The following is a 24,435-nucleotide window of genomic DNA, read 5'->3' as shown; positions in this document are numbered from 1 at the left end:
CGGAGCGGCCTGCGCGTGCGCGGCGCGCGTGCGCCCGTTGCGCCTGCGCAAGGCGTCCCCGGCGCCCCTCCGGTTCCGCTCTCCGCCGGCGCGGGCTGAATGGGCTTCTGGTCCACAACCCCCGGCGGGTGGTTGGCGGTTCCTCACCTCCGCGAGCGCCAGTGACTCGCCCTCCCTGGGCCAGAAACCCTCCGCCTGGGCCCGCGCAGGAGGAGCGAGCGGGGCCTCTGCGGGCAGCGGCGACCCCGCCGGCCTCGGTCTCTTTCCCTGGCGGCGGCATCTTCTACCGTAGGACAATATGTTCAAGAGAATGGCCGAATTTGGGCCTGACTCCGGCGGGAGAGTGAAGGTCAGTGCCCGGCCCCCGCCTCCCTCCGGGAGTGGCTCCGCCGCCCCGGCTCCTCCCTGCGCGGCGTGGGCAGGGCCCGCGCGTTTCCCTCTCGCGCCTTCTCGCCGCGGATTTGAACTGTGGTTTCCAGGCTGAGAGCGAGTTGAAGCTCCTGGGGGAAAACCTGTGTTTCATGGGGCCCCAGCTTCCCGGCGTCACCGCCTCCCTTCCATCCCTGCCGAAAAGCAAACACAGTGGTGGCTTGGGGAAAGCCGGACATTGTTGCCCAGGAGACAAGCCCCTCCGAGGGCTGGGAAGCCCTGGCTTGGCGCTGCCGCCTTCTCGGGTCGCCGCTAAGCAGGGGGTGCCACCCACCTCCTTGTGAGGAGAGTAGCAGAAGCAAGTATTTCATAAACGCTTCCCGCCTGCCAAGCACAGTGGCCAAAAGCTTCACCCGATTCTGATTCAGCCCTTACAGCCACCTTACAGCGGATTGACAAGGGTGATAACCAAAGAACCAGGAGGTAGAAAGGTCAGAAAACTTGCCCAAGTTCATGGTGTTTCCAATGCCCCAAAGCTACAGCCAAGATATTAATCAGGACATTAATGCAAAGAACATTGCCTGGCAATAGGGAACATATATATTAGCTCCTTTTGTTTTTAGGTATAGAGCCTAACAAAGTTGGACACTGTGATACATTCCCCTCCCACTTTCTTAAATCCCCTGGCACATTAATTTTTAAGGCAGGACCAACATAACACTTATTTCTACCCCTTATGATTTTTATTTATCCTAGAAAGGACATTTTTCTTTAAAAAGAAATCACCCACTTTTGCATCAATCTAGTTAGCATAGGTTTTTAGAGCCCTTATCTGTCATATTGTTTTCACATAATTTTAACTATAATATGGTATTTATAACTATCATACACAGTGTTTAATATCACATAAAGTGGGGGTTCTTCGAAAATTTCAAAAGCTGCTGAAATTTAATGTAAGGGGAAAGAGATGCCCGGTAAATTCACAAACATACACATTTTCCGAGACTTTTTGGGCAAGGTTTTGGACTGATAGGAAAGGACTACCAAACAAAGCGTTAAAACAGATTTTGGAGAAGAACTTTCTATACTTGTAATCATGTTAGGTTCTAAAAGTTTGTAAGTTTAAGTCCCAAGTGACTTGAGGAGAACATAGTCCTCAAATGCTTTCCAATGAAAACTGGTGTGAGTTAGTCATGTAGAGCTTTAAACCAGTGATTGTCAACCTTTTTCATCTCATGGCACACATAAACTAATTACTAAAATTCTGCTGCACACCAAAAATATATTTTTTGCCGATCTGACAAAAAAATAGGTAATAATTTTGATTCATTTGCACCAGACGACTTTTGTTGTGTTGGCTGTTGTCATTTTTTTATTTGACAATCTCTAAGAGAAAAGAGCTCAGTGCCCCTGACTAGTCAGGTATTGCGTGTTTTAAAAATTCTTGCAGCATGCCAGTTGAAAATTGCTGCTTTAAACTTAGGGACTTATTTCTTCTCCTTGCTGATTGTTATGAGGTCTTATAGGCATCTTTTTCCAATTTAGATAAATTTTATCAAGGTAGAAAGTCTGTTGACAGATGAGACCCCTTTTTATCATTGAGGAGCTCTGCAAGTTCCTTACCAACACCGTAACAGCCACGGGATCTGTTATCCACTCACCAAGTCAGTGCTTGTACTCATTCATTCAGGTCTCCAACCTGAGACCCCATCTGTGGTTGCCACAAAAGTGTCAGTAGCACTTACTGTGATTATTTAAGTTCTCATACAGTTTTTCTTCTTCTGGACTGGCTTTAAACTAATAGGCATTGGATTTATTTGTTAATTATTCAGCCACAATTAAAAGGTTTTACATTTGTTCAATGCTTTTCCTCATTTCTTATTAATTATTGGTTACATTGGCACAGCACTTATCACATGTGGTAGAGCTTCCTCTTTGACCTTCAGATACATTCTTACTATTATTGAACAATTGGTCTGAAATTCATGTGTAACATTCAGCATTTTGTCTTCACTTGAAATTTTTTCTCTCTCTTCTCCATCATAATCTGTCAACACTCACTGCCTTTACACTTACCAGATGTGATAAGAAACATGTCCGTACATCTCAGAGCTGAGCACAAATGTAGCAAGCATGGTCATTGCCAGTGTTAAACTAGCATCAGTCGTCCAAGTGGTACTTAATTGTTATCTAGATCCAGCTGTAATATTTAATATTTTTATTTAGATTAATTTTTAAAAGCCTGTTCCAGCCTGGCCAGTGTTGCTCAGTGATTCAGCATCGCCTATGATCCAGGAGATCCTGGTTCAATTTCTGATCAGGGCACGTGCCCAGGTTGTGGGCTCATCCCCAGTAGGGGGCGTGCAGGAGGCAGCCAATCATTGATTCTCTCATCATTGATGTTTCTCTCTCTCCCTCTCCCTTCCTCTCTCTGAAAGCAAAGATATATTTTTTTAAAAAAGCTCTTTCCTAAGCATTAATATTTTTGAAATTATAGGTTTGAATTGCTAGTTATAGTTATGGTTTTTCTAATACTGATTGAAGTAAACCCATAAATAATAAAATGAAAAATCTTTGCCCTTATTCTACCTAAAATCCTCTGCCAAGGTGCCTTTAATATTTGTACTGTGCTTTGGAAAACACTGCCATAAGCTGATAAATAAGTACATTACCATCAGATGATTATAGTCAAAGTTGGTGATCTTTATTCCAGAGACTCGCTTTAAAGTTTGTGAATAAAGAGCCTTTTGTGTTTCTTTTCAGAAAAATTCTCAGTGTACTTTACATATTTTAAATAGACATTTTCAAAGTGGGAACATTGTAATTAATCTTGTGTTTAGTTATTTGTATTACTGTGAAATGAGGATAATTGTCTAAAATTGATTTATTGAGAAAAATCATGTTATAAACAAACTCTAGTTTTTTTTATTTTAATTTTCAATTACTGTTGACATATATTAGTTTCAACATAGCAATTAGATTTACAAAGTGATCACCTTGGTATATCTAGTACCCATCTCACACCATACATAGTACAGTATTGTTGACTATATTCCCTATGCAGTACTTTATATCCCTATGACGGTTTTGTAGCTACCAGTTTGAACTTAATTTCTTCACCTTTTTCAGCACCTCTCCCCATCCCTATCCAATCTGGCAACCATCAAAATATTCTCTGTATCTATGAGTTTGTTTCTGTTTTGTTTATTTTGTTCTTTAGATTACACATATAGTTGAAATTATATGGTATTTGTCTGTCTCTGTCTGACTGATTTCATTTAGCATAATGCCCTCTAAGGTCCGTCCATGCTGTTGGAAATGGTAAGATTTCATTCTTTTTTATGGCTGAGTAATATTCTATTGTATATATTTACCACTTCTTTATCCAGTCATCTGTTGATGGACACTTAGGTTGCTTCTTTATCTTGACTATCTTAAATAATGCTACATTGAACATATGGATACATATCTCTTTTCCAGTTTGTCTCCTTATAGCTTTTAAAGTTTATTTTGTCTGGTATAAGTATTGCTACCTGGGCCTTTTTTGTTTGTTTGTTTCCATTTTCATGAAGTATCTTTTTTCATCCCTTTACTTTCAGTCTGTATATCTTTTGATCTTAAGTGAGTCTCTTGTATGCCTGCCTTTTTAAAAAATAAACATTTGAACTTTTGTTCTGTTTATTTGAGGAATGATACATTATTAATTGGTGTTTAAATTATTTTTCTTTTAGGGGGTTACTATCGTTAAACCAATAGTTTATGGCAACGTTGCTCGATATTTTGGAAAGAAAAGAGAAGAAGATGGGCATACCCATCAGTGGACAGTATATGTAAAACCATATAGAAATGAGGTAGGCACAGTTTTTTCCTATAACTGTTTTGAAACTACAGTTTGTTTTGCTTGAAGGTAAATTGTAATGTTATTTTATGGTGACTTTCTGATTATAAAATTGGTCCTTTTTAGAAATATTACCCCCGAAAAATCAAAAGAATAAAGTGAGAGCTGTCATCTTCATATTGTTCAGTAGAAATCAAATTTACAAAAACTTTTCTAATTAAGTTACAGTAACAAGAACTATTCTATAACCACAGCACTTCTTCCAATCACCACATCTTAAGTTAGCCTAGTATTTAATCAGGTGTTTCAGGAACAGTAGTTAATTTTTAAGTGATAATTTGGTAATAAAACCATCAGAGAAGATGAAAGACAAAACTGCTATATAATCTGGCTGCTGGTAATTTTGTTTTGCTGCTGAATTTCTAATGCCTTGAATGCAGCCAGTACATAGTAGGTATTCAACAGATCTTTATTGAATGAATAAACTGCTCCTCTATTTAAACCCTTCAAAGTCCACACACAAACTTGTATATGAATGTTCATAGCAGCATTATTCACAGTATCCAAAGAATGGAAACAACTCAGATGTCTTGAGTAAATAAAATGTGGCATATCCATGCAATAGAATATTACTAGGCAGTAAAACATTATGGTCAGAGAAAGAGACCAGACACAAAAACCACATATTCTATAATACTGTTTTTATAAAATGTCCAGAATAGGCAAATCCAGCTACTGAAAATAGATTAGAGGTTGCCACTGGGTGCGAGGAAGAAAGATTAAGGAATGAGTGCAAAGGGTATGGGGTTTCTTTCTTGTATGATTAAAATGTTCTAAAATTGATTATGTTGATGATTGTACAACTCTGTGAATACACTAAAAACCATTGAATGGTACATTTTAAATGGGTGAATTATGTGGTATGTGACTATCTCAATAAAGCGGTTATTTTAAAAAACAAACATTCAATGACTACCTATTGCCCTCATAAAGGTAAAACTATTTTATTTTAGAAGTCATGCTATGGCCTTTCCTTATCCTGTCTCTGCAGCATTATTCCTTGTCTGTGTTTGCTTCACCATTTCCTTATACCCTACATTCTACCAATACTAAATTACTTTCAGTTTCCTAAAGGAGCACTCGTAAACCCCTTCATTCATTCCTTCCACCTACTCTAGTCTTACTGTTTCCTTAGTCTTAGTTCAAGTGTATTTTCTTATAACTACTTTTTTCTTTTTAAGTTCATTTTATTTTTATTTTTTAATCCTCACCTGAGGATATTTTTCCCATTGCTTTTCAGAAAGAGTGTAAGGGAGAGAGAGAAACAGAGAGAAACATCGATGTGAGAGAGACACATTGATTGGTTGCCTCCTGCACACATCCCGACCAGGGCCAGGGATCGAGCCTACAGCCAAGGTATGTGCCCTTGGTCGGATTTGAACCCAGTACCCTTCAGTCTGTGGCCACTCTAACCTCTGAGCCAAACCGGCTAGGACTAGAATTACTTTCTTGATCTCCAAAGACTGTTATGTTAGGTGCACCTCCTACAGCCTTGTATCTCATGCCCTCAGTAACAAAGATTACACTGAAATGCTGATTTTCTTGTCTGCCCCCTACTCCACAGAGAGATCCTAAAGGCAGGACTCTATCATTTTGACATCTGGTACCCAATATTAGTTGTCACTCATGTTTGTAGGAAAAAAATGAATGTATTTCCAAAAGAGTCTTTCAAGATACTTATAAAAATTTGCCTCAGAAAAAATGTTCATACAGATGATGTGTTGTAGAATTGTGTACCTGAAACCTATATAATTTTGTTAACCAGTGTCACCCCAGTAAATTCAATAAAAAGGAGGGGGGATGTTCACAATATCATGTTAAGTAATGAAAGCAGCTATTAATATATCATTACAGTATGATTCCAATTTAAAAAAAAAATGTAGATAATAAGCACAAAAAATACCTGAAAGCAAATAAGAAGATTAATAAACATTACTATTGAGTGAGGCTTATTCTGTTTTGCATTTTCTTATTTTTCTATAATGATACATTTTTGAAAAAGCCATGTTCGCTAGGAGAATCTCTTTTATGTGTCAGAACTAATGAATATGTTTTTGTGCTTCAAAATAAAACTAAGGAAAGGAGGAGTTTTATATCCGTTTTAGTTGCTTAGTTTAGTTGACTTTAGCTTTATATGATATAATTTTGTTCTTTGAAGTTCCGGTTCTTAAATTAGCTTTGGATTATATGGTTAAATATTTGAAGTGTACTGTTATTTTTATGGGGGGAAATTGATTTAGAGTATTGTCTGTAGATAAATACAGAAAAATGATTTGCAAAACAAGTGAATTGATATGTATATTCTTATATATTATGAATTATGAAAGAATTCATCACAGGCTTCCTAGTTTAAAATAAAAAGCAAACCACCTAGGTATAATTCATGTTGGTATGGGCTTTTTTAGAAAATTGGATTCCATAATATTTGAGGGCAAGTATATTTTATAAAATTAGATACATATGCTCTGTATGTCTCTCCTAGTTTTTATATGTAGATGGCAGAATTAATTAATTCCTCTGTATTTTAGGATATGTCCGCGTATGTGAAGAAAATTCAATTTAAGTTACATGAAAGCTATGGCAACCCTTTAAGAGGTACAGTAAAGTTTTTTCATTTATAATATACAAATTTAAAAAGAGCTAGGAAACTGCATCAGTAATTTACAATTGTAATTGTTTTATTTTTTCTCTTCTTCAGTTGTTACTAAGCCTCCGTATGAAATTACTGAAACAGGATGGGGTGAATTTGAAATAATCATCAAAATATTTTTTATTGATCCTAATGAAAGACCTGTGAGTAATGATAATTGAAAACATTAGATTTTTTAGTAATTGTGAAAATGTAACAATATTTAATGAAGAGCGTATTATATGTTGACATTTTTATTCAGATATACTTTATGTACACTTATGGCATGGTGTATCTTGCCATGAGCTAAGATTTTTTATTTTTAAGTGATGTGCCTTCCAAAACTTATTTTTCAGTATAGAAAGAAGGAATGCAGTGTGAACATTTATTGGAAAAATATGAAAATCATATGATTACTTCAGCAAAAATTTTATTTATTGATTGATTATTTTAGAGTGACAGAGGGGAAGAGGGAGAGAGAAAGAGAAATGTTAATTTGTCATTCCACTTATTTATGCTTTTATTGGTTGCTTCTTGTATGTGCGCCGATCAGGGATCAAACCTGCCACTTTGGTGTATCTGGACGACGCTCCAACCAGCTGAGCTACCCGGCCAGGGCTACTACAGCAAAAATTTTAAATTCATTAGTTTCATTTGGTTATTAGTATTAAACAAGTTGAGTCCATGTGCTGTCTGAAATGGGAGTATCCAGTTTTTTATAGTTCAAAGCCCTAGAAACATTCTTTTTGCTTTTTCAAGCTGCCATCAGTACTACTAGCTTTACTTTTTATTTTATTCATGAATCCTTACTGATAATCACTGACTTTTTCATCTTTTGATCTCTTCTTTTTAGATTGTTGCTTGATAATTTAAAAAGTCCCTCAAACTTTTCACTTTGATCCCTCGGCCACTTTGTGAAGTTGGTGATATCCTCATTTTAGATATGAGAATTCTAAGGCTCAGAGATCAAGTCTCAAAAATACTGTTAGTTGTGGCAGAGCTAATTTTGAACCCAAGTATTTGCATTTAGTCCCCATACTCTTTCCATTACTCTTTCTTTTGATAAACCACTAAGCCTGTTTTTGTTTATTGATTGGTTCGTTGATTGATTTTTGAGAGAGGAAGGGGGAGAAAGAGAGAGAAACATCGATTCTTTGTTCCACTTATTTATGCATTCATTGGCTGCTGCTTATATGTGCCCTGACTGGGGATGGGACCTACAACCTTGGCATAAGCCTGTTTTATTTTTAAATCTATAGGGTCACAACTTAGTCATGGCTCTCTCATTTCACATTTTTGTGGCTGGTGTTTAGTTCATTTCAGGGCTTTAACAGTCATCACCATTAATTTTCATCTTGATAGATTTAAGCTCATTCCTCTAGCACCAAACATTTACACTTTAATTATTAGATTACGTTTTTAAAACTCTATGTGGTTTTAAAGGAGTTGAGTGTCACCTGGGCCAGGGGTTCATAGAATTAGTTTCTGACTGCATCAGAAGTACTTGAGGCGTTTTTAAGAAATTCAAACTAAGAAGCCTAATCCCTTGGAAAGTCCTCCCCTCCCCATCTATTTTCATTGAGTTTAGAGAGAGGAAGGGAGAGGGAAAGATAGAAACGTCAATGATGAGAGGGAATAATTGATTGGCTGCCTCCTGCACGCCTCCCCTAGGGATCTCGCCTTGCAACCTGGGCATGTGCCCTGACTGTGACCTCCTGATGCTCAACCAAATGAGCCACACTGGCTGGACTAAAGTTGGGTTTTTATGCCTAGAAATATCTCTGTAGCAAGTATAGGCATTTTCATTGCTCTAAAAATCAACAAACACAGCTCAAAATTGGAGACATCTGTCTTAAAAATTTTCATTGCCTATATCTGCATGAATGCCTCTGGTATTCTAAATAATAAATTTAGGGGAGGTCAGTTTTATGATGTAGTTTTATATTTTTGTTAAATTATAAAAGTCAAACATGCACATGATTTTTAAAAAGTTTTTAAATATAAAATGTATAAGTCTTTTGTATTAGTTTTCTAGAGCTGCCATAACAAAGTACCACAAACCAAGTGGCTAGACAACAGAAAGTTATTCACATAATTCTGGAAGCTAGAAGTTCAAAATCAAGGTGATGGCCATGCTGTCTCCAGAGCAGCTAGGGGAGGATCCTTTCTTGCCTCTTGTAGTTCCTGGTAGCCCCAGGCATCCTTAGCTTGCAGCAGCATAGCTTCATTCTCTGCTTTCATTGTCACATCACCTTTTTTTGTGTCTCTTCTTATGAGGACACTAGTCATATTGAATTTGGGCACACCCTCATGACTTCATCTTAATTCAATTACATCTGCAAAGACCCTATTACCAGGTAAGATCACATTCACCTGTACTGAGGTTTAAGACTTCAACTTTTGGGGGGGTCACAGTTCAACTCATAACATCATCTTTTCTCCCATAAATGGCCCTTTCTCCAGGAAAACCGTAGTTCCTGTTTTCTGTTTCTCTCTAGAAATTACTCCTGTGTATTTCATATATTTAAATCCCTAAATTTGAATTTTTCCATTTTATTTTATTTTATTTTTTAAACATATCTTTATTGATTTCAGAGAGAGGAAAGGCGAGGGAGAGAGAGAGATAGAAACATCAACGATGAGAGAGTCATTGATCGAGCCCGCAACCGGGGCATGTGCCCTGACCGGGAACCGAACCCCGATCACCTGGATCCCAAGTCGACGCTCAACCGCTGAGTCACGCCCGGCCGGGCTGAATTTTTCCATTTTAGATGTGCCTATCAGCTCCTAATGTTGACAAATGATCCTTTTTCTTCATCTTTTCGGGTTTCTTTTTTTCATTTTGCTGGAGGAATTTCTTCAGAAAGGATGCCTAAGAAATAAACTTTCAGAGCCATTGCTATCTGAAAATACCTTTATTTTTACTTCATATTGATTGTTTGAGTGAAAAAATTCTAGGTTCCACAGGAGGATATCTGTGAGCTCTTTTATCTGTGAGTGAAAGGAGAAGAAAGGAAGAGTAACAGGCCTATCCCCCCACAGCATTCTTTTTTTTTTTTTAATATATCCCCATTGATTTCAGAGAGAGGAAGGGAGAGGGAGAGAGATAGAAACATCAATGATGAGAGAGTCACTGACTGGCTGCCTCCTGCACGGCCCCCACTGGGGTTCAAGCCCACAGCCAGGGCATGTGCTCTGACGGGGAATCAAACCAAGATCTGGATCATAAGCCAATGCTCAACCAATGAGCTATGGTAGGCTGGGCCCCCACAGCATTCTTGATTTCTACACCTGCCAACTTTGAGCTTGGATCCTCTCTGGAGCTCCACTGGGAGAGCTGGCTCCCACCTGTGATCAATTCTCTTCCTTACCTTTTCAGGTTGTGGATTTCCCTGTTACGGAATATCCATCCATGTAGTGTTATCTGCTTTCTGTCTGTTCCATAAATTTGTCAAACTATCTGCTTGAAATATGGCTTATGATTGATGCATGTTCATTAGAATGATTTTTGCTAAGTTTTGGAAAATTCTTTCAGGCCTCTGAATTGGTTTCTCCAACTTCAACATGAACTCATATTTAGCCAGCTGGGTTTTATTTTGCTCAAGTAATCACACATTGTGCTATAAAACTTTTCCTTTGATGTCTTACCATACCTGTTTTTAAGTATTTTGAAGACATGTTGCTCTTGCTAAAGTGAATTATCACTGACTTTGTTACTTATAGATCACCAAAGAAATTATCTTGCCCTCATTGAGCATTTTAATATTAGTCATTCCTTTTGAAAGTATCAAATCTTTTTCCCCATAGCAAATTTGTAAACTTTAATCTTCACAGAAAAACTGTCACAATCTAATTTCACTTGTGTTAAACGTAAAAGAATATGTTAATGATTTCCCAGTTTAATTTCCATAGCTGTATCTTATTTTATTTTTATATATAGTCACTCTCTTGAACATGAACTCAGATGTGGATGGATGGTAATATCTAATAGGAAAGTAAAAGTAAGAGAGTTTGAGTGATTTGCCACAGTAAGTTGTAGTTGAGACAAGATCCTGAATTTCATATGTTTACTAATTCCAGTTACTAATTCAGTTACAGAAATGACAGTGTTTCACAGTGATGAAGCTAACCATTGCACGGATGTGATGTCTTCTTTTATTTCACAGGTAACCCTGTATCATTTATTAAAGTTGTTTCAATCAGACACCAATGCAATGCTGGGGAAAAAGACAGTGGTTTCAGAGTTCTATGATGAAATGGTAAGAACATTTTATATCAAGAGTTTTAAAAGCATTTTAAATTGTAGAACTTTGAAGTTATTTGGCCTTTTTTCATTTCATTCCATTAGATATTTCAAGATCCAACAGCAATGATGCAACAGTTATTAACAACATCTCGTCAGCTAACATTAGGAGCCTATAAGCATGAAACAGAATGTAAGTGTCATGAGTACATAATTAATCCTGAAAAATGATGTGTTATATAATAGTGAAAGGATTGTATGATTAGTGACTTTTAAATTTTTTTCTTTTTTTTTTAACCCTCACCCAAGGGTATTTTTTCCATTGCTTTTCAGAGAGAGTGTTGGGGGGGAGAGAGAGAGGGAGAGAGGGAGAGAAAAACATCAATTGGTTGCCTCCCGCAAACACCCTGACAGGGCAGGCAAGCCTGCAACTGAGGTAGGTCCGTGCCCTTGGCCGGAATCCAACCTGGGACCCTTTAGCCCACAGGCCAACATTCTAACCACTGAGCAAAACTGTCTAGGGCTAAATTTTTTTCTGATGCTATATATAAATAAATGTTTCAGTAGTTAAAAAATAAGATATAAGTATTACTATAGAACATGTAAGAAGAATATTTTGAATGGTTTCTAAAGTAGGGCTAACTTTCAAAAAGGTAAAAGACAGCCTCTCACATTCTCTAAAGTACTGTTTGTCTTTTATTCCCTAATTACATTTAAGCACAGCTTTTTATTAATCTTGCTTAACCTGTTACTCATTTTCTGTTTACTAGTTTTGTGAAAAAACTTGCAGAATATAATTATACTTTTGTATTCTGTGAACTAGTTTATTTCTCTTTTTCTCTCAACCGATGTTATTTTACATAGTTTCAGATTAATACTAAGGTGGAGGGTACCAGAATGCCACACTGATACTCAGCCACGGTATATTTTCCCTCTAAGCTGACACTGGCCTCAGAATACCGTGCATACTTCTCCATGCAGCTAATGCCCATTTGCAGTTGCCACTCAAGATGAAACCTAGTTGCCATCCTGTGTTAACATTTATGTCACCATTCATTCATTTGTTCTTTTGATCTTTTATATATTTGCCTACAATATGCAGTGATTCCCCTTTATATGCCAGGCATTGTTCTAAGTTCTGAGGATAGAGCGGTGTCCAAACCAGGCAAAGAGCCCTGTCCTCATGGAGCTTACATTCTAGTGGGAAGAAGACAGGTTTTAAATAAAACAATAAAGTAAGATAGTGAATGGGTGGCATGGAGACAAATAAAACAGGGGAGGGAGCACTTTTGGTGGGAAGAGATAATGATGATTGGAGTTTTAAATACCAGGTCACAGAATGCTTCCTGAGATTGTGGCATTTGAGCGAATGCCTAAAGGAGTAAAGAAGTGAGCCTTGAAACTGTCTGAGATAAGAATGTTATCTGGCTCTGGCTGGTGTGACTCAGTTGGTTGAACATAGTCCCATGAACCAAAAGGTCGAGGGTTTGATTCCCAGTTAGGGCACGTGCCCGGGTTGCAGGCTCAATCCCCAGTGTGGAGCATGCAGGAGGCAGCCAATAGATATTTCTCTCTCTCCCTCTCCTCCCCTCTCTTGTAAAAAAAAAATCCAAAAAAAAAAATCAGTAAAAACATATTTTTAAAGAAGAATGTTATCTGTAGAGGGAGCGACAAGGGCAAAAGCCCTAAGGTAAGAGTATGCAGGGCATATATGATGAACAGCAAAGAGGCCAGTGTGACTAGAGTTTAGTGAACAAGGGGACAAGGAGTGGGAGATGAGGCCAAAGAAGTTAATAGGGAACCAGATCATATAGAGGCTTGTGGGTAACTGTGAGGACTTTATTAAAGTGAAGAACGCATCAAGTCATTTGTGGGGTTTGAGCAGAAGAGTGAAAGTGTAAGACTGGCTTTTAAAAAGGTCAGCCCCACGGGCATGGCTCAGTGATTGAGCATCGACCTAGGATCGAGGAGATCACTGTTCATTTCCCAGTGAGGGCACATGCCTGGGTTGTGGGCCCAGTCCCTGGCAGGGGGTGTCCAGGAGGCAGCCAATCAATCACTCTCTCTTATCATTGAAGTTTCTATCTCTCTCTCTCTGTCTTCCTCTCTCTGAAATCAATAAAAATATATTTAAAATAAAAATAAAAAGATCAATTATCTTGGCTGCTGTGTCTGTAATAGACTCTTAAAGCAGAAAAGGAAAGAGGAGAGATGCTGTTTCAATAGTCTAGATACAATAGAATGGTACACAAGTGATAGCAGTGTAGTGTGCTGAGAAGGGGTCAGATTCTGGATCTATTTTAAAGAGAGATACAATAGGATTTGCTGATGGTTTGAATAAAAAGATGTAAGAGAAGCATGGGCCAGTGTGGCTTGGTTGGAGCATTGTCTTGTACACCGAGAGGTGGTAGGTTCAATTTCTAGTCAGGGAACATACCCAGGTTGTGGGTTCGATCCCTGGTTGGGGCGCATGCAAGAGGCAACCATTAGATATTACGCACTCTCTCTCCCTCTTTGTAAAATCAATAATTTTTTTGTAAAGATGTGAGAGAAGATCAACAAAGAATTCCTTTTAAGGTTTTGTGTCCGAGGAACCAAAAAATTGTCATTGCTTTTTATAGAGATGGGCAAGTGTGAAAGGGGCAGGTTTTAGGGAAAGAGTAGTTAGGACTGCCCGAGCCGGTTGTGCTCAGTGGTTAGAGCATTGGCCTGCAGACTGAAGGGTCTCAGGTTCGATTCCAGCCAAGGGCACATACCTCGATTACAGGTTCAATCCCCAGCCCGGTTGGGGCGTGTTCCGGAGGCAATTAACCAGTGTCTCTCACATCAATGCTTCTCTCTCCCACTCTCTCTGAAAAGCAATGGAAAAAAATATCCTTAGGTGAGGATTAAAAAAAAGAGTAGTTAGGAGTACAGTCTTGGACATGTTGGATGTAGGATGCCTGTAAGATATCGTAAGTGGTTACATTGAGAAGACAGTTGCACCTAAAAGTCTGGAACTCAAGGAGAGTTCTAGGCTGAAGATAAAAGTTTGGAAGTTAATAAACAGATGGATTTATAAATTATGACACCCAGTGGTACCATCAAAAGAGTGAGTGAAGACAGAAAAGAAGTCCAAGAACTGGGCCATGAGCACTGCAATATTTAGAGATTTAAGGAGATGATCAGCAAAGGAAATAAAAAACAGTGAATATGGAGGAAGAAAAACTAGGTGCTTATAATGTCCTAAAGCCAAGTACAGAAAGTATATCAAGAAATAATCATTAGCCATGTCCAATAATGCTGATACGTCAAGATAGATGAGGGCCAAGAGATGGGCTATAGTAAGGTAGAGGACCTTGATGACCTTAACAGGAGCAGTTGAAGGAGAATAGTAAGGACAGATATTAAGGAGCTGACGTGGATGAAGAGAGAATGAAATGAGAGAAACTGGAGACAGGCTCTGTGCACACCTCTGCCTTGGAACTTGCAGTGGTAGCAGAAGCAGGATATGGGGTCTTTAGAGTAGAGTGGTACTGGGGGAAATAAACTAGTATATTTGTAGGTTAAAAGAAGTGATGTGATTCAGTAAAAGAACAGTGGGGGATGAGAATGCAGGGCGGAAGGGAGTTGCTATGTAACCTTTATTGGTTATAGTAGTGTTTTGTTTGTATTTTTATGAAACCCATGCCTACAAGTTAAAAGACCTGAATACTGATTATAATTTTGCCATTTGGTAGTCACTTAAAATTTAAAATCATACTCATTTAAAATTTTTATGCTTTACTTTCTGCATCTGCAAATATATTTACCTGGCCTACTTTGTTATGAACATAAAACAGATATGTATATGACCACTTTGAAAAGATAAAAAAGCACCTAATATCCTAATATGCTATTTTAATTTGTTACTGGTCATTTGTGCCCCATAGATCTTCTTTCTCCCATACCAAGAAATGGACCCAACTCATAGAGGAAACTTCTTTCTTAAAATTCAAGTGACCACATTTTTGTGTTTTCAACAAAACAAATTAACAAATCATTTTTGTATAATAAGTAGATACAAGCAATTAATGTGTTTTATAAAAAAGCTTTTCTATAAATGTATTTTATGTGTTAACACTTATGTATGGAGCTGTATAAGCTTGGGAAGTTTTTACCACTACATTGCATGTTTTGAATTATATACACTTTATTTTCTTAGCAATATCAAATCATTAAGGAAAAAAATGATAATTGCAAAAGTGGTACTGGCGCAGTTGATAAGCTTTTGAGAGGAAAACTTATTTTAGATAATTGCTTCATAGCATTTATCAAAACAAATTCCAGTTTAATTAAAAATAATTAAATTTTTTTTTAAGTCAATCTGTGTTTTAAAAATTTAGAGAAATGACTGTTCTGGCTGGGGAAGAATTTTTAAATTTGAGATGTTAAAGAAAGGGAAACCTGATTTTGTAAAAAATATTTAACTTCTGCATTTCAAAAGAGCAAAGAAGAAAAGTAAATTTGCAGAAAATATGGTAAAAGATTAATATCTTAAAAACCCTAAAATGGACAAATAAAATAGAAAAAATTTTAAACTTCAATTGATACATGAACAAAAGACACGTACAGATGAAAGAAGATATCACTAGTAAATAAAATGGGAAAATATTTAGCCCTGCTAATAATTTTAGAAATACAAACCAAACAATAATGGGTGACCATATGTGTATCAAATTAGCAAAAGGAATTTTTAATAGTAAGGATGTGGTGAACTTTGCATTCTCATAAATTGTTTGTATGGGTATAAATTGCTTTAGCCTCATAGGAAAGCAATTTAGTAATGTTAATCAAAGGCCTAAAAAAGATATGTACACTTTTACCAATTTGAGGGCATTATATGCAATATTTGGTAATAATAAGATATCAGATTTATTGAGTGTTTACTATTTGTACTCTTCTAAATCTGCACATGTATAAAATTTAAATCTATAATAATTTTATTAGGTAACCTATTTTATAAAAGGAAACTGATGCATAGGGAGGTTAAGTTGCCACAAATCCAGCTAATTAGTGGTAGAGCCAGGACTGTATCCCAGGCTGTCCTCAGAACTTAGGCTCTAGAAACTTAGTAAAATTTTTAGACAGAGTAATATTCAGGATAGAGCTTGCTCTTTATGGAGCATATTAAAAGTTTATAAAAATATTTATACTAGTAAACCCATGGAAATTTACTTGAACACTAATGATGTAGCTTTTAATAGTAATAATTGCTTTTAGGAGGAATACTTTAAATGAACACTTAATGAGAGCTTACTGTGTACTAGACAAGCACTTTACATATCTTAACTTATTGGATATCATAATAACCATAGGAGGAGGGTACTACTATTAGCCCCATTTTGTAAGTAAAGACCCTAGAGCCACAAATCAGAGCCAGAGTTCGTACTCTTAACAATAAGCTGTTCTATCTCTGTGTAAAAGCCTTACAGTCTGTGCTTCAAACCAGTGAGTTATATTGGCTCTGAACAAATAATTATTCTTCTTTGGATTGATTTACTCCAAGTTGAGGCTTCATTTGGAAATTTAAAACAAATTTTATTTTTTAATATAAGCATTTAACATGTAGAAAGCCGAAAACTAGAACAAGATAAAGGAAGTTTAAACTGTTTCCCCCAGGATCTCATTGCTAGTTAACCTAGGTCTTCTTCCAGATATATACTGCCCTTTGCAGCCTTATGATTTGTCAAGGATAAAGTGTAACTAAAAGAATCTATGTCTATAGTGAATGCTCTTTCTGACAAATGAGTTAAATCAGGTCTTCCTGACTAGATTTAAGACGTACAGTCACACAGGACTACTTGTTGTTTCCAAATGTATATGTGCTATTTTCAGGGCCTGCTATGTCTACTTCATCTACCTAATTCCTTTCTCATTCTGTAAACCTTAGTTCAGATTTTACTACAGCCGTGAAGCTTTCCTTCATACACACATACCCTCCCCCCTTAGTATAAGTCCAGTCTTTTCATGGCTCCCTATGATTATCTTATGACATTATACTGCATTTTTCTTTCTTGTCCATCTCCTACCTCTGTACCCTAGCATCTAACAAAGTGTCTTTCATTCATTATGTTTTTTAATTGATGTGAGGAGGGAGCAAGGGAATAAATCATGAAAACCATGAAAAAATATTGTACTCATATCACAAATGACTAGTTTCTTTAATATATAAAGAGCTTCTACACATCATAAGAAAAGGCAGTAACCAATAACTAAAAAGCTTTTGCACAGCAAAGGAGACCATCAACAAAATGAAAAGGCAACCTAGTGAATGGGAGAATATACTGCAAATCATGTATCTGATAAGCGGTTAATATCCAAAATATATAAATAACTCATACAATTCAGTAGCTAAAAAAGCAAACAGTTTAATTTAAAAATGAGCAGAAAATCTGAGTAGACATTTTCCCAAAGAAGGCATATAGATGATCAACAGGTACATGTAAAGATGTTCAACATCACTAATCATCAGGGAAACGCAAATCAAAACCACAATGAAATATCACCTCACACCTGTAAAAATGGCTGTTATCAAAAAAAGCATCAACAACATAAAAAAAAAAAGACAAAGGGAAAAAATGGGGAAAAGGCATCTAACAGGTGTTGGCAAGGATATGGAAAAAAGGGAACCCTCGTGCAGTGTTGGTGGGATTATAAATTGCTTCAACCATTGTGGAAAAACAGTATGGAGGTTTTTAAAAAACTTAGAACTATCATATGTTTCAGCAATTCTACTTCTGGGTATTTATCCAAAGAAAAGGAAAACACTAATTCAAAGAGATACATATACTGGCATGTTTATTGAAGCATTATTTACAGTACCCAAGATATGGAAACTACCTTAAGTGTCCATTGATAGATGAATGGCTAGAGAAGATATGGTATCTATATATACAAAGTGGAATACTATTCAGCCATAAAAAAGAATGAAATTTTGCCATTTGTAACAACATGGATGGGCCTTGAGGGAATTATGTTAAGTGAAATAAGTCAGGGAAAGACAAAAGCCGTATGATCTCACTTATATGAGGGATTAAAAAAAACAAGTTCCTAGATACAGAAAACAGATTGGTGGTTGCCATGGGGTATAGGGTAGGCAAAATGGGTGAAGGGGGTCAAAAAGTACAAACTTTTAAAAATTTTTATTTTTTAAAATTTTATTGATTTTTGGAGAGAGAGAGGAAGGAAGAGAGAGATAGAAACATCAATTTGTTGTTTTCCTTAAGCATTCATTGGTTGATTCTTGTGTGTGCCCTGACTGGGGAACTGAACCCACAACCTTGGCATATTGGGACTACTCTCCAACCAACTGAGCCACACCAGCCAGGGCTAATTTTATTTATTTATTTATTAAACATATCTTTATTGATTTCAGAGAAAGGAAGGGAGAGGGAAAGAGAGAGGTAGAAACATCAATGATAAGAGTCATTAATTGCTTGCCTCCTGCATGCCCCCCACTGGGGATCAATCCCGCAACCCAGGCATGTGCCTTGACTGGGAATTGAACCTGTATCTCCTGTATCATAGGTCGATGCTCAACCGCTGAGCCACGCCCGGCCAAGCTAACTTTATTTTTTAATTATAGTTTACATTCAGTACTATTTTGTATTAGTTTCAGGTGTAGAGCATAGAGGTAAGACAATCATATACTTTATAAATATAAAATATTACCCTCAATATCTCTAGTACCCACCTGGCACCATACATAGTTATTACAATATTATTAACTATATTTTGTATGTCCTACTTTACATCTTCGTGAGGTAAAACTTTTTTTTTTATAGAGGTGAAAATAATTTTACAAATAAAAGCAATGAAAGAAATTACATAGAAAAATACAGATTGTTTGGCAGTATAAATATTTACCTGTGTCACAAAATGTATCAGAAAAAGAAAGTCACCAGCAATGTGCAAAATAAGAAAACATTATTGCATGATTTTAATGTGCTAGATGCTTTACATATACATACAGTCTTCCCTTGGTATCCATGGGGCTTGCTTCTAGGACCCCCGGAGGATATGATAATCTGCTGATGCCCAAATACCTTGTATAAAATGGTGTGTTTGCATATTACCTGTGTATATTCTCCTGTACACTATAAATCATCTCTGGGTTACTTATAATACCTAATACAGTGTAAATGCTATGTGAATAGTTGTTGAACTGTATTGTTTAAGGAATAATAAGGAAAAAAAGTCTCTACATGTTTAGTGCAGATGTGGTCATCTAGCCTAACTACATAGTACACATTAGCAACACCATAACATTTTTACCCCAATATTTTTGTTCTACAGATGCAGAACCGTGGATACAAAGGGCCACCTGTATTGATTAATTCTCATAAATCCTCTGAGAGATACACAGTTTTAACTGTATCATGCAGAAAGATGAGATTGAGGGAGACTTAGAGATGTCAGCATTCAGCTAATAGGGGCCCAAGGGTGTATTTTAACTCAAGTTTTTCTGATTTCAAAGGGTTTTTTTTGTTTGTTTTTTAAATATATCTTTATTGATTTCAGAGAGAGGAAGGGAGAGGGGGAGAGAGAGAGAGAGAGAAACATCAGTGATGAGAGTCATTGACCTGCTGCCTCCTGCACGCCCCCGACTGGGGCCCTAGCCTGCAACCGGACATGTGCACTGACTGGGAATCGAACCCTGATCGCCTGGATCCTAAGTCGACGCTCAACTGCTGAGCCATGCCCTACTGGCCTCAAAGGGGTTTTTTTTCCTTCACTAAACCATGCTTCTTCCGATTAGAGATCGTCTCGTGCTATACTTAAAGCATATATACAACTGTGCTTTAATGGTCATCAGCAGCAATTACCTGAAATGTCCACAAGATGGAGATGTTGGGTGAAAGTAGGCATTTCTCTTTGTAAAACAATGCTACACTAAATGGAATATTTAAGTAGATGAATTCTGTTTTGCAGTAGTGATATTTTCTTTAGTAATTTGTTATATAGCCAGCTAGAATGTTTTAAGTATCATTTAATGTTCCTCTGTCATACTTGTAGTTAGTAGGGCTTTTTATATACCAGATAATATTCTAGATACTTTATATACATGAATTCGTTTAAAATCTCCTCAAAAAATAATATCCATTTTAGAAATGAGGAAATGAGGATAGAAATAATAAATTATTCAGAGTGGCACAGCTAATAAATGGTAGAGCTGGAATTCAAACCTAGACACACACTGCTCTCCTTTTTGTTTTACCAGTGTGATTTCATTTATGTAAGTTTTACCTGTACATAAATGTAAGAACACTATATATTTAGTGTTCTTATTCGCTGGATGTCTTTTGAATTGTATGCCCTCTTATTTCTAAATTAACATGTATGTGGAGAAAAACGAAGATAGTATGTTATAAAATTTCAACTATTATTAGCTACAGAAAACATCTGGGATCCTCTCTTGGGAGTTCAGATTTTCTTACCCACACCCCTATGTGTAATGTTATATATCTTAAGTTGTCCACATTTCATCATGGAAACATTGACCTTGGGAAATGCTTTATATATTACTCTATGACATGTTAGACATGTAAGAAAAATGAAATATTTCAATAAAAATGTATGCTTTTCTTAGTTGCAGAACTTGAGGTGAAAACCAGAGAAAAATTAGAAGCTGCGAAGAAAAAAACAAGCTTTGAAATTGCAGAGCTTAAGGAGAGATTAAAAGCAAGTCGTGAAACTATAAATTGTTTAAAAAATGAAATCAGGAAACTTGAAGAAGATGATCAGACAAAAGAGATATAAGCAGTTCTGAAGAGAACGTGATAGAAAACTGAACAGAAAATCAGGTGGAGTGTAAAAGAGACGTGGACTGCAAATGCTTCTTAGAACTGCATACATACCATCGATTTCTCAGCAAGGGGGTCAAAGTACTTGTGCTTTTCAAGCAATAGTTAATGTGAAATATATGTACATAATAAACATGAGTGCTGTATAGGCATTTTATCAACCCATTTTAGGGTAATTAAACTTTTTAAAATTACATTGTATATATAGCTTATCCTTTTGACAGGCATCAAATTACATTATAAAATATAACTTATACATGTTTCGTACTTCCCTGGTAATTAGAATTAGTGGTAAAATTAATGTATATATTTAATTCCTTAAGTTCTTACCTGCCCTCATCCTGATTCTTTTGTATTTGATGTGCCAATAACCAGTAAGTACTCAATAAGTGGTTTACTGATCCTTCTGCTTCACTATGTGTTTCTTCCTTTCCCTTTGATGTTCCCAGAGCCCTCTCATTACAATTAATGTATCTTCATACTATTGTGATCACCCATCTCTTATTGGCATCCATTGTAGTATACAGAAGCTCTTTGATGGCAAAGATCGTATCCTCAGTAGTTCTGCCTAACAACTCTGTGGTAGTTTCCACATAGAAAAGTTTAATCCCTCATGCATGTTCCAAAGACACATCGGAAGCACCTGTGCATCAGCTTCACATACTACCCCCAATTTCTCTACCATTTTCTCAAGCTCTCCTGTTCAAATCCACATGCTGAGCCCTCTACTTTCAGACTCACCTCCTGCAATTTGAACATTTAGTAGTACTTAATATTTAAGGCCATGTTGGCAGAACCATTTTGGCAACCTAGGGACAACAATAGGATAGTATTTTGAGAAATGTAACATTAACACCCTTGTCGGGTAGCTCAGTTGGTTAGTGTCGTTCCTATACACCAAGGTTGCAGGCTCCATCTCCAGTCAGAAGCAACCAATGAATGCTTAAATAAGTGGAACAAAGTTGATGTTTCTCCCCCCCCCCCCCCCCCCCCCCCCCCCCCCCCCCCCGCCAAATCAATTAAAAAAAAAAGAAAACATTAAGTTACAAAGCTCCTAAAAATGGCAACCATGCCTTTACCTAATGCAGGGATCCTATATCCTGTGGTGTTATAACTAGCCATCTAGCACTAAGACACTTTTCCTCCGTCTGCCCTGGTGGATTAGTTTTTTTACTTTGTTGCTTTATTTCTTAAGTTGTGGCATTTATAAACGTTATGGAGGTCGTGCAAAGGTCTTTGTGGTCTGAAGTTAATGCCAGGGACCCCCTGGGGGTTGGGGATAGCACTTCTAATTTTGCCAGGCATCATTCAGCTTTCTTCTACCTTTTATCCCAGTGCCTACAGTATAAGGTAGGGCCTGGGGATGGATCGGAAAAACTAATGGGGGAAGATACCCATTTCTGACTATGCATTGGTGGATACATGAGTTCAAAATCTGTCATCATGGCTCACTCTTACCCTGTCAGCTCTTACTTCTGTGCTGGCTTTAATCTAAGTAGGATCTCCCATGAGTATGCAGAGAGAACTCTTATAACTATAAAAAAAAAAGACTGCCTTGGCTGGTGTGGCTTGGTTGAGCATTGTCTCATGCACTGAGAGGGTCACCAGCTCAATTCCCTGTCAAGGCACGTGCCCAGGTTTTAGCCTCCATCCCCAGCGGGAGGCAGCCGATTGATGTTTCTCTCTCTCTCAAATCAATAAAAACATTGAAAAATAAAAAGACAACCGACTTTAAAAATTTATCTTCATTGTTGAAAGTATTACAGATATCCTCATTTTCCCCCCATTGATCCCTACCCCCAGGACTTCACCACCCTATTGTCTGTGTCCATGTGTTATGCATATATGCATATAAGTTCTTCGATTAATCTCTTCCCCCCCCAACTCCCACCCCTCCACCCCCACCCCCACCTTCCCACTGAGATTTATCAGTCTGTTCCATGCTTCTATGTCTCTGGATCTAGTCTGTTCCTCAGTCTGTTTTGTTTATTAGATTCCACCTATGAGTGAGATCATGTAAAACAATCAGGAAGAATCAGAAAACCTGAATAGACTGATGAAATTGAAGCAGCAATAAAAAAAACTCCCAGCAAACAAAAGCCCTGATCCGGATGGCTTCACAAGGGAGCTTTCTAATTCTGTAAGTTGTAGGGTTAGGTAGGTCATTAAAAATGTTTCTTGCTTTTTGAGGTAGGGCTATAGTGCCATGAACTTCCCTCCTAGGACTGCTTTCGCTGTGTCCCATAGATTTTGGGTTGTGTGTTCATTTTCATTTGTTTCCAGGAATTTTTTTTTTTCTTTCTTGATCTTATTGGTAACCCATTCATTGTTTAATAACATGCTATTTTGCCTCCATGTGTTTAAATGTTTTTACTGTAATTGATTTCTGATTTCATGCTATTGTGATCTGAGATGCTTGATATGATTCAATCTTCTTGAACTTGTAGAGACTGGTTTTGTGTCCTAACATGTGATCTGTCTTTGAGAATGACCCATGTGCACTTGAGAGGAATGTATATTCTGCGGCTTTGGGATGAAATGTTCTGTAAATGTCAATTAAATCCATCTGATCTAGTGTGTCATTTAGGGTCACTGTTTCTGTGTAAGGACAACCAATTTTAAAATGGGCAAATGATTGAATAGACATTTTTCCAAAGAAATACAAATGGAAAATAAATATGTAAGTAAGTAAATAGAACTACAAATGGAAAATAAATACATGAGATGCTCAACATGATTAGTCATTAGGAAAATGCAAACCAGAAACATAAGATACGACTTCATACCCACTAGAATGGCTATAATTTTTTGTTAAGGATTGTTTTATTGATTTTTTTAGAGAGGAAGGAAGAGTGAGAGAGAGAAACACCAATGTGAGAGTGAAATGTCCGTAGGCTGCCCCCTGCACACCCCCAACCGGGGGTCAAGCCCACAGCCGGGGCGTGGGCCCTGACCGGGGATTAAACCGGCAACCTTTCAGTGCACTGGACGACACCCAACCAACAGCCACACCGGCCAGGGCAGGATGGCTATAATTGTAAAACAAAAATAAGTTGGTGAGGATGTGGAGAAATCAGAACCTTCATGTTGCTGGTGGGACTGTATACTGCTTGGAAAAATAGTTTGGCAATTCTTCAAAAGCTAAGCTTAGTTACCCTGATGACCCAGCAATTCCACTTCTAGGTGTGTACCTAAGCAAAATGAAAACATATTTACACAAGAACTTGTACATGAATGTTTATGGCACAAAAAGGACACAACCCAAATATCCACCAACTGATGAATGGATAAATAAAATGGGGCACAGCCATACAATGGAATGTCACTTAACCAGAAAGAAGTACTGATTCTGCTACAACAGAATGAACCTTGAATACAAACATGAATGAAGCCAGACAAAAGGCACATGTTACATGATTTCATTTATATGAAATGCCCAGATTAAGCAAATTCATAAAAATAGAAACTTGGT

At 37.3% G+C, this 24,435-nt stretch overlaps 1 protein-coding gene across 2 annotated transcripts; it reads left to right on the top strand.

Moving 5' to 3' along the window:
- Positions 1-76: 76 nt before the first annotated feature.
- On the top strand, positions 77-21,950 carry YEATS4 (YEATS domain containing 4). 2 transcript variants are annotated; one of them, XM_016198772.2, is made up of 7 exons: positions 77-349; positions 4,101-4,220; positions 6,796-6,862; positions 6,966-7,060; positions 11,063-11,155; positions 11,245-11,332; positions 20,750-21,950. In XM_016198772.2, exons 1-7 carry the CDS (start codon positions 299-301, stop codon positions 20,917-20,919), a joined length of 684 nt encoding a protein of 227 aa, XP_016054258.1. In that variant the 5' UTR covers positions 77-298; the 3' UTR covers positions 20,920-21,950. The 2 variants fall into 2 exon arrangements, with proteins under 2 accessions (XP_016054258.1, XP_016054261.1); XM_016198775.2 differs by lacking the exon at positions 20,750-21,950 and adding an exon at positions 15,051-15,255.
- Positions 21,951-24,435: the final 2,485 nt, after the last annotated feature.

This window comes from Miniopterus natalensis, chromosome 2 (genome assembly GCF_054644295.1).
Source record: "Miniopterus natalensis isolate mMinNat1 chromosome 2, mMinNat1.hap1, whole genome shotgun sequence".
NCBI lineage: Eukaryota > Metazoa > Chordata > Mammalia > Chiroptera > Miniopteridae > Miniopterus > Miniopterus natalensis.
This window is presented reverse-complemented; position numbering and strand designations above follow the sequence as displayed.